Source organism: Camellia sinensis, chromosome 6 (assembly GCF_055761805.1).
Source record: "Camellia sinensis isolate YWXY chromosome 6, ASM5576180v1, whole genome shotgun sequence".
In the NCBI taxonomy this organism is placed as follows: domain Eukaryota; kingdom Viridiplantae; phylum Streptophyta; class Magnoliopsida; order Ericales; family Theaceae; genus Camellia; species Camellia sinensis.
Genome location: NC_138966.1, coordinates 58524143 through 58545307, shown reverse-complemented (window position 1 = coordinate 58545307; position 21165 = coordinate 58524143). Strand labels below are relative to the sequence as shown.

Sequence of the window (21165 nt, the reverse complement as noted above, 5' to 3'; positions counted from 1 at the left end):
CGATTGGTGAAAAAGGGTACCTCAGCAAGACCACCTAATATACCTCTCGCTCCTAACACCGAGAAGTGAAAGGAGGATCAAATGGTACAACGGTAGTTCAGATCCAAGGTTTATGTTCCCCATCGTGGCAGAGCCCGCAACCGATCAACCTTATGGCATGCTTTTCCAAGCAAGCCTCCGGCAAACTGCTCAGGAATAGCATATGGCAAACACTATGACTTAGGCGCACCTATGCAAATGCAATGCAAAGAAAAACATAAATGTAGATAAAATAACATATCATGAGCTCAAGTCAAGTTCTCTAAATCCCCAGCAGAGTTGCCAAAAACTGTGGACTCGACTTTCTTCGCGCCCCCTTTCGAAGAGCTCGAATTAGTCGTACAGTTCGGACTCCTGTCACGGTTCTGAATTTAATCTCACAAAGTGCAACGTGAGACTGATAAACACCAAAGAGTCCAATCCGGCAAATCATTTTGGAAAATTAGATTTTGAATCAAATAATGCCAAAACTGGAATACTTTGCCAAATTACAGAGTCGACACCTAAATATTTTGTTTTTGAGAAATTTAGGAAACCCTGACTCGTGCCAAAGGCCACGTGTCCATCATCACCAAAGTTGCCTTGGCTCGGGAACTTGGGTATGAGAGGGGAAAGTCATGAAATGAGCACCCCCGCTGGCCCGATCAAAGGATCGGCCTCTACTAATCATGATATGTTGTTTTATAAACCTCATGTGTTCTTATTCTAGTTATTAGCTAACATTACTATGTGGCGCACACGCAAGCAAGTATAGCCTAAATCGCAAGAATTGGAACAAAACAACTCATGTTTGTTTTCGAAAATGGTTTGAAAGTGCCACCCTCAAGTGGGCTAAAACGCGGATTTGACACCCTCAAGTGGGCTTAAAACATGATTTACCACTTCGCAAAGTGGGATTAAAAAAACTCACATTCGTCAAATTGTTCCAATTCAAGCAATCATGCCTTCATCCACAGGCATTCATGCAGTTTAACAAATAAGCACATAGCCTCATGGCAAGTATGCTATCATGGCAACACTCATACTCATGCAAGTATGCAAAAGCGTAAAACTTACAGTGTACTCCGAGCCAAAACAAAACCTAGTTAGAAATATGATTGATCCTAACTATGTAAAATGCCTAATGCAACACATGCAATAATGCAATTAATAGGCTCGGCTGTCTAAATATAAATGCAACAATTTGATAACATGCTGTTAAACGCGTATTCAAATAAGTGTATTGAAGTACGATACAGGTTGAATGATGCGCCAAGCCCAGTGCATGCAAGACAAATGAATGATGCAAACATGCAAGCATAAGTTATGCTAATTGAAAATGATCCCTAATCTAACCATCGAAAGCGGGTAAATAAAGGAAAAAAGACGCGGGGTTGGAAGACATACACAAACGAACGCACACTTATTACAACATTGTGCCCTCTCGAAGGAGGGTCTGAATGAATAATAGCTAAGCTACTCTAGGCTATGCTAATGAAATTATTCTAATTAACCAAATTAGACTAATTATTACAAACCAAACGAATAACTAGTAAACTAATTACTAATTATTATAACACAACATAAAGAAACAGCTAAGCTAAAGCTACTTAATTATTACAACAATCAATGCAAATTAACGAAGTAATTAACATATTAAACTATGCTACTACTACTCTGCTCCGGGAAGTAGAAGATGCATGCACTTGGTTTTTCGCCCGAAATGCTCACCAGTTTGCTCTTGAGAGGCTCTGTTTGCAGGGTTACTCCAAGAACTTTCTGCTTCACCTTACCAAACCAATGCTGAGGACTGCACCGGCGACCTGCCAGCCATGAGAGATTGCTGCCAGCAATTTGCCGGCCAAAGCTGTACCTCTGCCGGATAAGGATGAAGCACTGCCAACCATCAGTGAACCACTGCTGCCCACTGGTGTGCTGAATCACAACACTGCAACAAAGCACAAACAGAGGAAAAGTGAGGGTTTTACAAGGATGTGTTTGTACTATGCACCTTCTAATCATCTTAAAACATCAAAGGAGTGGCATTCTTGGATCCAAAACCACCAATCAAGCATTTTCAATGCATGATGGCCAAAGATCCAAGTTGCACAATTTTAATTAATGCACAAAAACAAGACTCAAAGGACCACCACCCTATCATGCATGATCAAGGGTGATGGAGACTAAGGAGATTGGCCCATTTCATCACTTCGAGTATGAAATGGACCAATCTACCTTGTGTTCAATATAACGTCCGATTGAACACATGCAATGTAAACACAAAATGGTTATATTGGTCATGTTTACTTGTCCAATTTTGTTTACACATTTTAGCATTACCAAACCATTCCTTAGTCAATTTGTCCAAGATGAGTGTCCTCTAATGAGAGAGGGGTCAACCAAAGGATGGTTTAAGACATGAGAGAGATCTCGCCTTTGGTTAGGATGAACCCTCAAAAGAGGGTTAAAACCATTGAGCACAAGCTCTATCTCAAGCTTAAACACAACCCTAACGTTAACCAAACCTCAATGAAAATGAATAAGTGAAGAAATGAGAGAGGTTGAAGATATTTAAGTGCTGAAATGGTATGAAAAATGATATTACAACATGCAAGCAACTCGTACACAACATGTTCAAAAGCCAAAAACACTAAACTAGTGAAGATCACAACACTATAAGCATGCAACACAGAGCCCAACTAACTAAACCAGCTCTGGATAGAGCTAAAACATGCCAAAACAGTGGCTAAAACATGCTGAAATTGAAGCATAAAAAGCTAGAAAAACATGCTCACATGTTAGCCCACAAACAAGACTCAAGGCACAACTCTCAAAAGCAATGAAAGAGTGAAATAAGTGAGAGTGTGACTGAGCTATATACACTGAAATTGCATGCAAAATGATTCTATAACATGAAAACCACTCAAGAAAAACAGTTAAAGGCCTTAAATACTAAGCTAGTGAAGGCATTTGCACTGCAAGCATGCAAGACAAGGCTCATATGACGAAAACAGCCCAAACTAGAACTAAATCATGCTAAATCAGTAGCAAAAACATACTGAGATCAAGTCACAAAGAGGTAGAAAAACATGCTCACTTGTTAGGCTGTCTACACTTGCAAACAAGACACAAGGAGGAGAGTCCACCGCCTCCTACTTTGGACCTCAAAACATGGTTTTTACCACCGAAAATTCTCTGAGTTTTAGTGGTTAAAAGGCCAAAAGAGAGTTGTTTTAAAAGTTTTGAAAGATGGCACAACAACTTAGCAAGAAAGCTACTAGAAAGGTGGACCACCCTCAAACTCAAAATAGCCTCAAGTATGCAAGCTTCTAAGGACAAAAGCTCAAGAGAGAGAGAAAATGTGAGAACCCGAATATAAAAAAAAAAAAATTAAGTAAATAATTAAATAATAATAATAATTTTACAATTTCAAATATTTTGATGGTAAATCCTAAAGTGCAAATTAAATATTTGGGGGATCTTTAATTAATTTTTAAACTATAAATAATTTTTTTTATGGAAGTCCACAATTTTTAAGACTATTGATAATAATCTTAATGATAATAACAATGATAATAATAATAATAAACTAGTTAGTAAGGGGTCATTTTGAAAATTTATTATAGGTGGATAAAACCCTAATGGTGAGATATCAATCCTTTTCTTAACTACCCTAGTAGCAGCCGTGAGTTATAGAGAAAAGGGAGAGGGAAAGAGACAGGTTGTTTCAGTTTGGTGGTGTCTTTAGCAAGGTAATCTTTCTCACTATCTTCCTTTTTGTTCTTATTCTCCTTATTTAATTCCTTGTGCTGTTGTGAGGGTTGTGTGGCTGGTTTGTTTTGGGATTATTCTATATAGATATACCTACATACATACTTATACTAATGTAACAATAGAGTTAATTGAGTAGTCAAATATATCACATGTGTATCTCGGTTGGTTTGTGCGTAAGAGTGGTCATCTGTGGCAAAGAAATTGTTGGGTATGCAGGTGTGCGTTTTATTATTTCTTTATATTTAATTGGTGGCTTGGTTATGCTGTGAAGGAGTTAAAGAGAGAGGTATTAGTATTTAATAATGGATTTTCTTGTGTAAATGGGTTGCTGGGAAGTTTTGGGTTGCAATGGTGGATGGAAATTCTTGATCCTAAAAACATGAACTTTAAATTTTGAGGAATCATATCAAACGGAGGAATTTTGAACTGAAGTTTTTACAGTAGATCAATTACATATTGAATTGCATATCTGATTTTTTTTCATAATTTTTTTGGGAGTCGAAATCCATATAAATTGAGGTATTCAAATCTGTCCAGGAAACCAGTCCGAAACAGTAAATTCGGGAGTGTTGTTCTCTTTGGGTATAAATCCAAAAATTATCAAATTAGTGTCATTAGAACCGGTTACGAGTCTAGTTTCGTACGTTTTTGGCCTTGCATTGATTGATCGTGTATATTAAGAGAACCGTCAATTTCTTTAAAGTGCTGCAGAAAACAACCTGTTTGGATATAATAAATTGTAGATAATTATTTTGATAAGAAAATCAAGTGAAACCAATTGGGTTTGAAACTTAGGATATATTAGTTGATATCTGGAGGTTTTTGGAATTTTTCGAATAGCGTGGAGTGGGTTTTGTAATTTTCAAAGTTAGCGAATAGATTCGGAAAATTTGTTTAAAACTCTGTTTTATCTCAAAGTCACATTTAATTAAGTTTCAGCCGGAACCCATGTCTTGGGTGATTTTAAACCTTGAAGAACATGAACTTAGATAATATTTAAGAGTAACGGTGAGTTGGGTTGAGCCGTGTTAGTGCACTTTAGTTTGGGGTTACTTAGTTCGTATTCTTTAGTATTTTTAAATTAGTTGTGACGTGTAGTTTTTATACTTGGTTCAGGGCACTAGTTGAACTTTTACACTCTATTCGAGGATTATATTATTTCGGTTTCAGGTGAGTAGTTTCATGCTACATATTTTTATAAATGTTCCCCTACCCTGAACTGTTGGAAAAATTAAATTGTTGTTTCATGATTAAACTGTTTTGATAAATTATTATATTATCAATTGAATCAAATTATTTCTGAAACATGTGTGAACTTGGCATACTGTAAACTATTTGTTTTGGTCTCATGTTTATAATGATGAACTACTATGTTTTGCGAAACTGATGTGTATTGATTATTGGGACCATGTGTGTATTTAGTCCAGGGAAATTATTCCACTGTGTGTGGTGACTCTGGCCACTAGGGAACAGATCCGGGTTGGGCCGTGATGACTCTAGTGCTCAACGATTGTAAGGAACAGACCTTTAAAAACAACTAGGTGACCTTCAATCGGATCGTCTTTGAGAAAATGCCAGGTGCCACCCTGAGGATGACTCTTAGTTCGGTATTGGATCCAATGGGGCTTATAGCCTGAGAAATGTGTGGCAGATTATTTGTTTTTATTGGTACCCAAAAAAAAATTATTGGTGTTCATGTTATAATCTGTTTTAAGTGAAAAATGTCGTTTATCATGTTCTTGCGAGACATGAGTATTTTAAGTGTTGAATTGTGGAACCTTCTTTTTGAAACAGATTGTATTTACCAAACTGTATGTCAATCTAGTTTCTGTGATATATATCTTATTTTGGAATTGAACCCTGTTTTCAAAACTGTATTTACTATCCATGTTGCTACTCACTGAGCTATCAGCTGACTTAGTTGTTTACCATTTCCAGGTGTTAGAAGGACTTAGAGTGAACTCATGGCGAAGCGGGGACTCAATTGCATGGACCTCTAGGGCATTCCTTTAGTTTAGAGTGTTATGTCAAGTTTGTGCATATTTATATTTATTCTTATCGAAGTACATTTAGGATTATTTTTGATATGTGGGTTGTTTATATCCCATAAGTTTGGATGGCTTTTGATTACGGTTGATTTTGCCGTTCAAAATTGTGGCATGTCTGGATTGAGTTTTGGTTATTTATTATTGGACTATTGTTCAGTTGTTCAATGTGATTGGATTCGTGTTTAGGCTTACGTGTGCCTTGGGCTAAGTCCCTGTGGGCCACGGCCGGTCATGCCCGGATTTGGGGTGTGACAGAAATGTAGAGAGAGAGGCTCCCAAAATTTTTCTTCCTCAAATGTTCTAACCTTCAAAACAATAGAGAAGGCTATCTATATATAGAAGAATGAGGCTTCAGGTCGAAAATATCCCAAAATGGACAGCTGGAACAGCTGGAACACAAATATCTATAGAAATCTGACTTTTTGCGTCAATGATGGCCGGCACATGTCCATTCTTTGCCGGAAAGGATCACTCTTGGACAGCACCTGGCCGGCATAGGCCATTCATGGCCAGCAAAGCCCATTCATGGCCTGAAACTTCCACCTCTAGCCAGCTAGAAAAATCTGCTTTTTGGGCCCACCTTCAAATGGAAATATCGCCTTCATCTGGAATCATTAGGAGGTCATTCTTAAGCCTAAATTGAAGCCTTGGAAGTCTTCTTTCCAATGGTGTTAGCCTCACATCAAAATTCTAAGTGTGCAAGAAGATATGCCTCTTTTAATGAAGACTGCTCTATTTCAATCCTACCCGGATTCATGCCCACCTTCTTCTCCAACTTGGTTTCTTCTCTCCACTCCAATTTTCTTCAACCCCAAACCTTTAAATAAGATGTTTTAAAAAAATTTCCAAAGTGTTCATCTCTCTTCCGTTCATTTCCACTTTCTCCTTGCTCGGTTTACCATAAAGCGCAACATTTAACGAAATGCGAGCCTCGAAACATCGTAGAAATTTTTTTTTCAAAAATGCTAGTTCCGTAAATTTTCACAACTTACATCGGTCCCTTCCAAAGTGTTAGGGGTGTTTCCGAGCCTTCTCATGGCTTTTTCACGATTTAAGCCCTCGATGGCCTATTTTCAAGCCTAAGTATTGGAAAAATGCATTTTTGGACTTAGTTTGAAAAAGTGTATTTTTCTACATAGTTTTCAAATTGGGAATCCCGTCCTATATCCATGCATATATTATTATGACTTATGAAGATGTATTAGATATTTAATTAGTTGTGTTTCTTTTTACCTGCATGTATTATCCAAGACTTGTAATAGCTTACCTGCTGATCGGAAAATTTAATACAATTTGATGTGTTAGCAGATACACTATCTTTGACTGGGCACATGATGTCCATACCATGATTACTGGCATAGTAAAGCTCTGTTAATCCCACCAAATCATAAACCTGAAAAGAGGTTGGGAGTCAGACACTAATTGCAATGAGAAATAATATGTACAAACAAAAAAGATAAAAAAAAATGGGGCCGAGGAATGTAAGACTCTTACAAGATTTTGTATGGTATAATCTTCATTTTAATGTTTTTGTTTTTCGTTTTCATTTTCGTATTTTGTGTTTTTGAAAACAAATAATAATGAAAAAATTGACAAACACCTATGATTGCTGATGGGTGTCATTCAAGATATAAAATTAGCCACCTATCTTGTCACGACTTCTTCCACTAATGATTGCTATCAGAATATACTTTGCAACATCCATAACAGCAGAACACATCTGATAAGAGATAGTTTAACTTCAGTATGAACACTCTACTATGCAAAAGGAACAAATAATCACACATATAAAGGTTAAGATACTGATCTCGTCAGACATGAAGACAAGATCAGGGTCATCTACAATTGGTGAAAGAGTCCCATCATAATCTAAAAACATCACCATTTTCTTATTCCTCACACGAGTCATGATTTTCTCAAAGGAGTTGAGGGCCGATGGATACCTCAGCTGCTCCACAAAGAAACAGCAATATGGATAAAAGATTAATTTTAATTTTGATCAATCCTTAACAAATCTGCAATTTAGAGGATATAGAGACTTTAAGCCTACCATCCAGAAGCAATATCTAATATCACTATCATCTAAAGCCACCTCAACATTGCAGTTTTTAAGTATCTTCTTTCTAGGAGGTGAAGAAGATTTAATGGCATCAAGCCAACCATTGGATTGAAAGTCATCAAGCTTTCTTGGCTTCTTTCTTGGAATTGTTAGCATGTCAGAAGAGAATGATGCTCCTGATTACATGTATGACTTGAATGTATTCCAAGTTTAGACTTGTTTATCAGTATAGGATTAGTAAGAATAGGAGAAACATTTGTTGATTGCAAATCCATCTGGTCCAGATGACTTGCTGAAGGTTTTTACTACAAAGAAAAATGTATGATATATAATCGCTACTTGGTATGAAAGTGGGACTTGGTATATGCCAAATGTTGAATATTCTTCACCCAACCCTTTTGTCTATGAAAAACTTCCTCGTCAAAGTTTTCTTGTTGTTGCTGCTGGGTGGGCAGTCCATTAAGCACAAGCTTCGTGAAATCTGACAATAAAAACAACATATTAAATGAAAGACATAACTCTAGCTTCTTCTTCTTTTTTCCTTTTTTTTTTTTTAATTCGTTTGACATTCAAAATAAATAATCAAACTACATCGTACCTCATCTCTGAAGGTACACATTGCATATATAGACAAAGGCTACACATTAATTGTACAAGTTTTTCTAAAAACAGAGTGATGTATAGCCCCCAATGCTAGCCAAAATCAATGTGGTTTCTACCTGTAGCATGAAAAACAGAGTTCGGTCAATTTAATTTTTGCAACATCATAAATTGTCAGACATAAAATGCTAAAAAACACTTTCTACGTACACAGTACTACTAGGAAGCACAATGATAGACCAAAATCACTCCAAGAAGGAATAATAACCGGAACAGATGTTCTTTGAATGCAAATTTGGTGAAATTTGTTCAAGACAGATGTTCTCTATTTTGTCAAGTATAGACTAAAAACAAAATGGTGACAAAATAGTAGTCCTGAACTACCATTATTTTCAATTTGTTCCAAAAGACGTAATTTTTCATTCCATTTAACAAATAGCTACTTCAATTTTGATAAAAGAATCTGAAGACACTTGATAAAATTCCCAAGGAAAATTACCTTGAAGGCATTAGAAGAAAAACTGATGGTTAAATTATAAACTTTTCCCTTCCATGTGTATCTAAATTAAGCATCATGCATTGGATACTCTGTAACAAACAGTGTGCACATAATACAAAACATGCTGCTTTTCTCCTTGCGCTCCTTGTTCCTGTGAAGAGCAAAGTCTGAAGCAAACCAGCCAATGCTGGTGCCTTCAACACCCTCTCAGTTGTAACTGTCCCACCACTCTGACACAACTCAAGCAATGCTGCTACAACATTTTCTTTCCCTCTCGCTATCCCACACTGCATCATTCCTATTAATCCTGACACTGCCATTTCCTTATTCCCAACCGCTTCGGCCCCAATTAGATACATAACAATCAAGGCCAATGCACCTGCTGATTCCTCTACAACTTCTTCAATCCCAAAGCTGCCACCAGTGCAATTGTGGTCCCTGGCTTTATCATCCTTGCACAATTATCAATATCATGTATCAAAATTTTACAATTCAAAACACTAATTTATTTTTCCATCATCTGATAAAAAGAGAGTTTTTGCCTCTTTGAGTGTCCTAGACTTATAGTCAACTGAGCAGTTTAGGGCATTAGCTTTTTCAGATGCCATTAATTTAAAAAGATTGTTATTCGTAATATATGAAACTAAACATATAAAAGCATAATTTTGAGTAAAAGTACAGGTGAGGATCGAAAATGGACTACGCAAATATTTAAAGAATTTCAAAAACCAAAAAGTTGAGCATCCAACATTAAACAAAAAAAATATAATATGAGCATCCGAGTTTCCAAAACAACAATTATCGAAATAGGAATAAAAAAAAAAAAAGGGCAACGCAATAAAGCGAAGAGCATGAAAAACTTTGACCTGGTTTGGTAAAAGAAGCAGAAGCAAAGAGAGACAAAGGAAGAGAGAGAGAGAGAGAGAGAGAGAGAGAGAAGAAGAAGAAGAAGAAGAAGAAGAAGAAGAAGAAGAAACTGGGTGGGGGGAAGAGGAAGAGAGAGCAGATTTTTTGTTATGAAAATTGTATCCACCACACTTCATCCAAACACTTGAACCAAATCAAGGAAACACGAAATTCAACAAACCCACCGATCCAAATAATAAAAAAACCACTAAAAGGGCACAACTACACATAGGCGCTAATAAATAAAAGACAAAAAACAACTTTAAAAAAGAAAAATTGTGGAACTAACAAATCCCAGAAAACCACAAGATATTTGTAAACAAAACAAAAATGGTGAAATAGCATTTTCCTTTATTGAATTGAGCAAACAGTTACTAAAGTCTCCTATACCACATCACCTACCTTTCTCTTTTCTTTCTCTTTTTTTCCAAATTAGTTTGGTGGTTTGTGCCTAGTTTCACTTATTTAATTTTCTAACTTTCATTTTCTGAACTACTACTACTGCTGAAAATCCTGTCCTACTCTTTTGTTCCAATTTGTCACAAGGTAGGGATGTTTGGTTTCTCAATCTTATAAGTCTTAATAACATCTGATTGACTTTGATGTCTAAAGGCACTCCTTTGGTTATTGTGATGTCTCATTAATTAAAAGAAAGTGGAGTTCTATTAATAAATTTGTCAAATATCATCTAGGTCATAACATAAGCATCTTTATGACTTAACACGAGCTTCTTGCAAACCAGTAAAAGTTAGATATCAAACAGAAACATGTCAATGCCTTCTCTAGTGTAAAAGAAATAAAGAAAGAAAGAAAAAAAGGAACTAAATTCTTCATCAGCTTTTCTTTTTTCACTTGATCCCAAAAACAGTCCTTAGAATATTTCAAAGTGTTATGTGCCAACAATTGGGCTGTCATTAAAGTAAACAAACAGGCAAAGTATTAGTATTTTAACACATTTTTTTACGCATCCTTCAACATTTTTACATATTTTTATACACTTTTCACACATTTTATACAATTTACAAGTTCATCAAGACTAACGACTGACCACCAGTTACACAAACATTAGCATTTCACCTTGTGAATATGCAATTTTACCCCACCACCATGAGAAGCACAAGAAAAATTCATAGAAACGATAAAAATATCTTCAGTTCGCTAGATAAACCATCTAAAAATTAACTACAGATTTAACAAAGAGTGACAACAAACTCCCTGAAATCCAAATGAGTTCAAGGGCATTTTCATAATTTTCGTCACTGGAATTTCAAGTTTTAAGATAATAAAAACAAAAAATGCTAAAAACAATACCAAACAAGTCATAAATTTAGTGTTGATTCTTCATTATATTGGACCCAACAAACCAAAATCTAGAAGTAACCAAGCTCAATTGAAGTAATACTATAAAAAGCACAAACAAGAAATGAGTTTTGTTAAAAAATTAAAAATTAAAAAAAAAAATCAAGAAAATTCAAAACCCTAATGAAATCAACACAAACATTGAAAACTCATTTCAACAAGAAGAAAATTAAGATATGTGAATCAAAAGAACAGTTATAAAACCCTAATAAAAAATAGCAACACAAATATGATAGAGCCAAACAAATATTCAGAGAGAATGAAATTTGAGTATCAAATCAAAAATGAAGAAAGGGTTTGTACCTGAGGAGAGATTGATTGAAATGGGGAAAATCTAGAGAAAGAAACTATTTTTTAGAGAGAGAGAGAGAGAGAGAGAGAAAGGAATGGGGGGAAAGCACAGGGCGTGTTTGGGAATTTTGAAGAGGAAATTTCAAAAATGGAGTGAATGTGAGAGAGTGACAGAGACAGAGAGAGAGAGAGAGAGAGAGAGAGAGAGGGAAGGGGGGGAGGGGAAAATCCAAACATACCTCAAGCATGGAACCGTCAATCGTCATCGTTGCCGAACTAGTCTTACCACCGAAGAGAGAGCACTGTTCCAAGTCGAAGTCTCCACGGGCTGTAAGAGATAAAGATTGAGTGGGACACTGCTACCATTGCCCCTACTAGCCGCTGCTACTGACCATCGCTCTATGCCACCCAAAAAAGGAGGGGAAATTTTGGGTGGAATTTTGGGAATAATTTGATATTTTATTTATTTTTATTTATTTATTTATTTTGCAGACATGGCAAATGAGCGGGTTTGAATGAGTCAAAATTGCTTTTGTATTAAAATTTTGTTTCAATTTTTGAAAATTATTTTTTGAGTTTTTAATTAGTTTTTTTTTATTTTTAGTAAATTTTTAATATTTTAATCAACTAAAATATGATTAAAATTCGCTAAAAACTAAAAAAATAAGGATTGAAAATTGAAAAATAGTTTTTGAAAACTGAAACCAAACAAAATCGATTCAAACCCACCTATTTAATAAAGTGGTTTAAATGGGTTTGGTGGAGGTAGAGTGCTAGTGATGGTGGTAGAGGAGTGGTGGTGGTAGTGGAGCGATAGCGGTGGAAGTGGGGTGGTGGCAACAGTGGTAGAAAAGTAAGGTAGTTGTAGTGGAAGAAAAATGGTAGCAGCGGCGGTGGTAATGGTAGTGGTGGGGCAATGGTAGTGGTGGTGGTGGTAGTGGAAGTAGTGGAGAGGTGATGGTGGTAGTGGTGGTGATGCAGTGGCAGGGGCGGTGGTGGTGGAGTAGCAGCAGCGGTGGTAATGGTGGTGGTGAAGTAGTAGTAGTGGTGGTGTAAAGGTGATGGTGGTAGTGGTGGTAAAGTGCCGGTAGTGGCAGCAGTGGTAGTGGTGGTGGAAGAGAGTTAGTGGCGACAGTGCTAAAGTGGTGATGGCGATGGTGGAAGATAGGTGGCGGTAGTAGTGACAGTAATGGTGGAGTGACAACGGTAGTGGAGTAGTAACAGTAGTGAAGTAGTGGCGGTAGTGGTAGAGTGTTGATGGCGGTAGTGGAAGATAGGTGGTGGTAGTAGTGATAGTAGTGGTGGAGTGACAACGGTAGTGGAGTAGTGGCGACAGTGGTTGTGGAGTAGTGGCTGTTGCGGTGATAGAAGTGGAGGAGAGGTGGTGGTGGAGTGGTGGCAGCAGTAGTGGCGGTGGTAATGGATCCGTGGTGGCAAAGATGATGGTGGTATTGGAGTGGTGGTAGAAAATTCCATTTAAACATATACTCATGTCTAACTCAAAGAGGACTTTGCAAAATAGGAACTGATTTGGACAAACAAAAAGGGCTTCTCACTTATAGCATGAAATGACGTTGTTTTGCATAATAAAACTAGAGGAGACAAAATTATTTCCTCACAGAAAATTTTGTATAATGGTGATGAAAATTTTCGTCTCTAAAATGGCGCTCAAATATTCCGTGAATTTTTCCAAGGACAAGAATTTTTTTTGCAACGAAAAATAAAATATAGAGATGAAAAAAATTTTCGTCACCTATTGTTTTATTGATTTTAAGCATTTGCTGACGAAATCTTACTTTTAACTCTAAAACATGTATATTTAGAGACGAATTTTTTTTTCATCATACGTTTTCGTCACCAACGACCTTTTTTTGTTGTAGTGTAAGAACTAGTTATAATGCTTATAGATTGGCCACAATTTACATTGATGAAATTATTCGGCTACATGGAGTTCTGGTATCCATTATTTTGGATAGAGACCCAAAATTTGTGTCTAGATTTTGGAAAAGTCTTTAAAGAGCAATGGGAACGGAATTGAGGTTTAGTGTCAGATTTCATCTGCAAACTGACAAGCAATCAAAAAGAACAATTCAAACTTTAGAAGATATGCTCTGAATATGTGCTCTACACTTTTAGGGAAGTTGGAAAACTTATTCACCACTGGCAGAATTTGCATACAACAATAGTTTCCACTCTAGCATTGGCATGGCACCATATGAAGCCTTGTATAGGAAGGAATGTAGGTCTCCGATATGTTGGAACGAAGTTTGGGATATGGTCTTGCTTGGACCCGAGATTGTGCAAGCAACCATTAAAAAGATTAGAGTCATTCAGCAAATGCTTAAAACAGCACAAAGCCAATAAAAGAGTTATGCCGATCATAGAAGAAGGGTTGTTGAGTATGAAACAGGCGACCATGTGTTTATAAGGATAATTCCGATGAAGGGTCAATCGAGGTTTGGCAAGAAAGGCAAAGTATCACCCTGATACATTGGGTCGTTTCGGATTCGAGAAACGCTTGGTTCGACTGCGTGTCAAGTTGCTCTGCCACCGGGAATGGAACAAATGCACAATGTGTTTATGTGAGAACCCGAATATAAAAATTAAGTAAATAATTAAATAATAATATTACAATCTCAAATATTTTGGTGGTGAATTCTAAGGTGCAAATTAAATATTATTGGAGGATCCTTTAATTAATTTTTAAACCTAAAATAAATTTATGGTGAAAGTCATTGATTTAGAAGCAAGATTTATTATTAAAAAAAAAAATTAGAGAAGAGGGTGTGACTTGAACTCTAGACCATAAAATTAATAAGTTAGGCTCTTACCATTTGAGTTGCATGTAACTTATATATGTATTTTGTATATTTATCTATCTATTTGACCTAAGTGTGCCCACCACTAGTATAAAATAAAATAAACACAAACCCTAACTCTTGTTATAATTGTTTTCCACAACACTAGCAGCCCTAGCAGCCGTGGGTTTATGAAGGAAAGAGAGGGGTTTTTCAATCATCAAGATTATTGTTGTAGCCAAGAAGGAGAGCCTTGGGTGTGTTGTGCTGTGTGGCCTCCTAGGTTTTCTTCTCTTCTTTCTTTGTTCTTCATCCTTATTCTATTATTATTTTACTCATTCATGGAGGTTGTAGGTTTATATATTTTGTATATATATATATACTGTTAAGAAATTTGAGGAGTTAAATTCATGTATAAAGATTGGGTATTATTCTTAGTTAAAAATTCTGTGCATAATCACGAACTTTAAAAATCAAGAAACCATATCAAACTGATGAATTTTAATCTGAAATTTTTACAGTAGATTAATTACATATTGAATTGTATATCTGATTTTTTTCATAATTTTTGGGAATCCAAATCCATATAAATTGAGGAATTCAAATCTGTCCAGGAAACCAGTCCAAAACAGTAAATTCGGGAGTGTTGTTCTCTTTGGGTATAAATCCAAAAATTATCAAATTAGTGTTATTAGAACCGGTTACGAGACTAGTTTCGTATGTTTTTAGCCTTGCATTGATTACTCGTGTATATTAAGAGAACCGTCAATTTCTTTGAAGTGCTGCAGAAAACAACCTGTTTGGATATAATAAATTGTAGAAAATTATTTTGATAAGCAAATCAAGTGAAACCAATTGGGTTTGAAACTTAGGATATATTAGATCATATCTGGAGGTTATTGGAATTTTTCGAATAGCGTGGAGTGGGTTTTGTAATTTTCAAAGTTAGTGAATTGGTTGGGAAGGCTTGCTTGAAATTCTGTTTTATCTTAAAGTCACAATTAATTAAGTTTCGATCGGAACCTATGTCTTGGGTGATTTTAGACCTTTAAGAACATAAACTTAGGTAATATTTAAGAGTAACGGTGAGTTGGGTTGAGCCGTGTTAGTGCGCTTTAGTTTGGGGTTACTTAGTTCGTATTCTTTAATATTTTTAAATTAGTTGTGACGTGTAGTTTTTATACTTGGTTCAGGGCACTAGTTGGACTTTTACACTCTATACGAGGATTATATTATTTCGTTTTCAGGTGAGTAGTTTCATGCTACGTATTTTTATAAATGTTCCCCTACTCTGAACTGTTGGAAAATTAAATTGTTGTTTCATGATGAAACTGTTTTGATAAATTATTATATTATCAATTGAATCAAATTATTTCTGAAACATGTGTGAACTTGGCATACTGTAAACTATTTGTTTTGGTCGCATGTTTATAATGATGAACTACCATGTTTTGCGAAACTGATGTATATTGATTATTGGGACCATGTGTGTATTTAGTCCAGGGAAATTATTCCACTGTGTGTGGTGACTCTAGCCACTAGGGAACAGATCCGGGTTAGGCCGTGATGACTCTAGTGCTCAACGATTGTAAGGAAAAGACCTTTAAAAACAACTAGGTGACCTTCAATCGGATCGTCTTTGAGAAAAGGCCCAGGTGCCACCCTGAGGATGACTCTTAGTTCGGTATTGGATCCAACGGGGCTTATAGCCTGAGAAATGTGTGGCAGATTATTTGTTTTTATTGGTACCCAGAAAATTATTGGTGTTCATGTTATAATCTGTTTTAAGTGGAAAATGTTGTTTATCATGTTCTTGCGAGACATGAGTATTTTAAGTGTTGAACTGTGGAACCTTCTTTTGAAACAGATTGTATTTACCAAACTGTATGCCAATCTAGTTTCTGTGATATATATCTTATTTTGAAATTTATCCTTGTTTTCAAAACTGTATTTACTATCCATGTTGCTACTCACTGAGCTATCAGCTGACTTAGTTTTTATCACTTCCAGGTGCTAGAAGGACTTAGAGTGGACTCATGGCATAGCGGGGACTCAATTGCATGGACCTCTAGGGCATTCCTTTAGTTTAGAGTGTTATGTCAAGCTTGTGCATATTTATATTTATTCTTATCGAAGTTCATTTAGGATTATTTTTGATATGTGGGTTGTCTATATCCCATAAGTTTGGATGGTTTTTGATTGCGGTTGATTTTGCCGTTTATAATTGTGACATGTCTGGATTGAGTTTTGGTTATTTATTATTGGACTATTGTTCAGTTGTTCAATGTGATTGGATTCGTGTTTAGGCTTACGTGTGCCTTGGGCTAAGTCCCTGTGGGCGACGGCCGGTCATGCCCGGATTTGGGGTGTGACAATTGTGATATCAGAGCAATAGGTTTATTGAGTTACATATCTTGCATTTCATCATTTAGACGAGGTCCGAGTCCCTATAGTCCTTAGTATTGTATGGTTAAGTTAGTTTTTTTTAAGCTTATGTTGAATCTTTCTTGATTTCATTTTGAAGGTTAAGAGTTGGTACCTAGATATTTACACAGACTTTTGATTCTTTGTGAGCCTTTGATGTTTGTATTACCATGTGTAATCCATTAGGAAAAGCAGTAGTGTTGAGAGATGTCTGTAGATCTTGTCAGATAAAGATGGATGATAGGATTTTTCTAGTGGATTTGATTTCTTTAGAGATGAAGGATTTTGATGTGATTTTAGAGATGGATTTGTTGACGAAGCATCATGCTTCTATTGATTGTTTTAGAATGGGAGTAGTTTTTGCTATGCTGGGACAACTTGAGTTCTTTTTCCAGGGGGATAGGAAAGGGTCTTCTATCTGTTTTACTTCTTCCTTTTAGGCTAATCGAATGTTAAGTAAAGGGTGTAATGATTATTTAGCTTGTGTGGTGAGTATTGAACTGTCAGAATAGAAGTTAGAGGAGTTGCCTGTAGTGAGTGATTGTGTTGATGTATTTCCAAAGGATCTACCTGGACTTCCTCTAGATCGCGAGGTAGAATTTTTCATTAACTTGGTCCCAACACAACACTTATTTCTAAAGTCCCCTATATAATGGCACCATTGGAGTTGAGGGAGTTTCAAACTTAGTTATAGAAGTTGTTAGAGAAATGTTTTATTAAGCCTAGTGTTTCAACTTGGGGAGCACATGTGTTGTTTGTGAAGAAGAATGATGGGTCTATGAGGTTGTGTATTGATTGTTGAGAACCGAACAAAGTCACAGTGAAGAATATGTATCCTTTGCCACGTATTGTTGACCTATTTGACCAATTGTAGGGAGTTCAAGTATTCTCTAAGATTGACTTGAGGTTAGGCTATCACCAGTTGAAAGTAAAGGATGAGGATGTTCCTAAGACTGCTTTTAGAAACCGTTATAAGCATTATGAGTTCTTGGTGATACCTTTTGGTCTCACAAATGCACCAGCCACATTCACGGATTTAATGAACTGAGTATTTAAACCCTAACTGGATAAAATTTGTGGTAGTGTTTATTGATGATATCCTAATTTATTCGAGGAGTAAAGAGGAGCATGAGCAGTATTTGAGGGTAGTATTTTAGATCCTTAGGGAGAAGAGACTGTATGCAAAATTTAAGAAGTGTGAATTCTGGTTGAGCAGTGTATCTTTTTGAGCTATGTAGTGAGTAAAGATGGGGTATCTATGGATAGCACGAAGGTGATAGCAATTATTGATTGGCCGCGACCTATTTCTGTGACAGAGGTACGTAGCTTTCTAGGGCTTGCTGGATATTATAGACAGTTTGTGGAAGGATTCTGCTGTATTGCCTTGCCATTTATAAACCTCACTAGGAAAGAGGTAAAGTTTGAGTGGAATGATGATTGTGAGTGTAGCTTCTAAGAGTTTAAACAAAGGTTGATATTAGCTCCAATCCTTGCCTTATCTACTGATGGTGGTGGTTTTGTGATTTATAGTGATGCTTCACGACAAGGTTTAGGATGTGTGCCCAGGCAGCATAGGAAAGAGATTACTTATACGTCACAACAGTTGAAAGTACATGAGAGAAATTATCCTACGCACGACTTGGAGTTAGCAACAATGATTTTCGCTCTTAAGATCTAGCGACATTATTTGTATGGAGAGTCATGTGAGATTTGCACTGATCATAAGAGTTTGAAGTATATTTTCACATAGAAGGAACTAAATTTGAGGCAAAGAAGATGGCTTGAGTTACTAAAAGATTTCGATGTAAATGTTTTGTATCATCCAGGGAAGGAAATGTAGTGGCGGATGCCTTGAGTAAGAAAGTCGCAATTGGAGATACAGCTGCTTTGTGTATTAAGAGTTGCTTTGTGGAAGACATGAGACGTTTGAGGCTTGAGGTTGTTACGCCTGGTGTTAGGGCTTATTGTAGTCAATTGACAGTTCAGCCAACCTTTAGAGAACGGATTCGTTTAGCACAGGAGATTGTTAGATTGCATGGTGCACCTGTGTCAATAGTGTCAGATCGGGACCCTCGTTTTGTGTCTAAGTTTTGGAGTGCGTTACAGTCAGTTATGGGTACTTGGTTAAATTTTAGTTCAGCTTATCACCCTTAGACAGATGGGGTATTGGAGAGGACTATTCAAATCCTTGAGGATATGTTGAGGGCTTATGCTTTGGAGTGGAGAGGTAATTGGGATGATTATTTGCCGCTCATGGAGTTTGCGTATAATAATAGTTATCATTCTAGTTTGGGAGTAACGCCTTATGAGGCTTTGTATGTGAGGAAGTGTAGGTCTCATTTGTGCTGGTATGAGGTTGGTAAGAGGCAAATGTTGGGACTTAATTTGGTGGAGGATGCTACACAGAAAATTATCACCATCAGAGAGAGATTATTGACAGCTCAGAGTAGACAAAAAAGTTATGCTGATCATCGTAGGAGAGACTTAGAGTTTCATGTGGGGGATATGGTATTCTTGAAAGTATCACCATGGAAAGGAGTCATCAGGGTTGGAAATAAATGAAAGTTGAGTTCTAGATACATTGGACCATTTGAGGTATATTAGAGAAGGTTATTGGGGTTGTGTATTGTGTTGTTTTAACCCTAGGTTGGCAGGAGTGCATAATGTATTTCATGTGTCTATGTTAAGGAAATATGTGCACAGTCCGTCGCATGTGATAGATTATGAGCCGCTCCAGATTAGAGAGGATTTTTCGTATGAGGAGATACCTGTTCAGATTTTGGATTCGAAAGAGAAAAGGTTGCGTACAAAGGTCATTATATTGGTTAAGGTACTGCGGCGTAATCATCTAGTTGAAGAGGCGAAACGCGAGGATGAGAGAGAAGTATCCACATCTATTCTCATGATTTACTCAGGTTAGTTTCGAGGACGAAACTTTTTTTTAGGAGGGGAGAATGTGAGAACCCGAATATAAAAATTAAGTAAATAATTAAATAATAATATTACAATCTCAAATATTTTGGTGGTGAATTCTAAGGTGCAAATTAAATATTATTGGAGGATCCTTTAATTAATTTTTAAACCTAAAATAAATTTATGGTGAAAGTCATTGATTTAGAAGCAAGATTTATTATTAAAAAAAAAAAAATTAGAGAAGAGGGTGTGACTTGAACTCTAGACCATAAAATTAATAAGTTAGGCTCTTACCATTTGAGTTGCATGTAACTTATATATGTATTTTGTATATTTATCTATCTATTTGACCAAAGTGTGCCCACCACTAGTATAAAATAAAATAAACACAAACCCTAACTCTTGTTATAATTGTTTTCCACAACACTAGCAGCCCTAGCAGCCGTGGGTTTATGAAGGAAAGAGAGGGGTTTTTCAATCATCAAGATTATTGTTGTAGCCAAGAAGGAGAGCCTTGGGTGTGTTGTGCTGTGTGGCCTCCTAGGTTTTCTTCTCTTCTTTCTTTGTTCTTCATCCTTATTCTATTATTATTTTACTCATTCATGGAGGTTGTAGGTTTATATATTTTGTATATATATATACTGTTAAGAAATTTGAGGAGTTAAATTCATGTATAAAGATTGGGTATTATTCTTAGTTAAAAATTCTGTGCATAATCACGAACTTTAAAAATCAAGAAACCATATCAAACGGATGAATTTTAATCTGAAATTTTTACAGTAGATTAATTACATATTGAATTGTATATCTGATTTTTTTCATAATTTTTGGGAATCCAAATCCATATAAATTGAGGAATTCAAATCTGTCCAGGAAACCAGTCCAAAACAGTAAATTCGGGAGTGTTGTTCTCTTTGGGTATAAATCCAAAAACTATCAAATTAGTGTCATTAGAACCGGTTACGAGACTAGTTTCGTATGTTTTTGGCCTTGCATTGATTGCTCGTGTATATTAAGAGAACCGTCAATTTCTTTGAAGTGCTGCAGAAAACAACCTGTTTGGATATAATAAATTGTAGAAAATTATTTTGATAAGCAAATCAAGTGAAACCAATTGGGTTTGAAACTTAGGATATATTAGATCATATCTGGAGGTTATTGGAATTTTTCGAATAGCGTGGAGTGGGTTTTGTAATTTTCAAAGTTAGTGAATTGGTTGGGAAGGCTTGCTTGAAATTCTGTTTTATCTTAAAGTCACAATTAATTAAGTTTCGATCGGAACCTATGTCTTGGGTGATTTTAGACCTTGAAGAACATTAACTTAGGTAATATTTAAGAGTAACGGTGAGTTGGGTTGAGCCGTGTTAGTGCGCTTTAGTTTGGGGTTACTTAGTTCGTATTCTTTAATATTTTTAAATTAGTTGTGACGTGTAGTTTTTATACTTGGTTCAGGGCACTAGTTGGACTTTTACACTC

General features: G+C 36.1%; 1 protein-coding gene across 11 annotated transcripts; it reads right to left on the bottom strand.

Moving 5' to 3' along the window:
* Nucleotides 1-1420: 1420 nt before the first annotated feature.
* On the bottom strand, nt 1421-12018 carry LOC114298110 (uncharacterized). Of its 11 annotated transcripts, none has more exons than XR_014332367.1 (6): nt 11794-12015; nt 8999-9436; nt 8498-8618; nt 7441-8380; nt 7108-7233; nt 1421-1966 (listed from the first exon to the last, which is right to left on the bottom strand). XR_014332367.1 is itself a non-coding variant. In XM_082873838.1 (6 exons), exons 3-6 carry the CDS (start codon nt 8516-8518, stop codon nt 1925-1927), a joined length of 276 nt encoding a protein of 91 aa, XP_082729964.1. In that variant the 5' UTR covers nt 8519-8618; nt 8999-9450; nt 11794-12014; the 3' UTR covers nt 1421-1924. The 11 variants fall into 11 exon arrangements, 1 of the variants encoding a protein (XP_082729964.1); XR_014332360.1 differs by having other exon boundaries at nt 6146-7233; nt 8999-9450; nt 11794-12005; XR_014332359.1 differs by having other exon boundaries at nt 8999-9450; nt 11794-12005.
* Nucleotides 12019-21165: the final 9147 nt, after the last annotated feature.

What these genes read in the sequence shown, in the direction of transcription:
- LOC114298110 (XM_082873838.1), bottom strand. Translation starts at nt 8,518, where the DNA reads ATGTGTACCTTCAGAGATGAG. An exon ending in AGTTTTTCATAGACAAAAGG is followed by an intron (nt 7,234 to 8,293) that starts GTTGGGTGAAGA and finishes ACCTCTTTTCAG; the next exon opens with GTTTATGATTTGGTGGGATT. An exon ending in TTAAATTTTCCGATCAGCAG is followed by an intron (nt 1,967 to 7,107) that starts GTAAGCTATTAC and finishes GCTTTGTTGCAG; the next exon opens with TGTTGTGATTCAGCACACCA.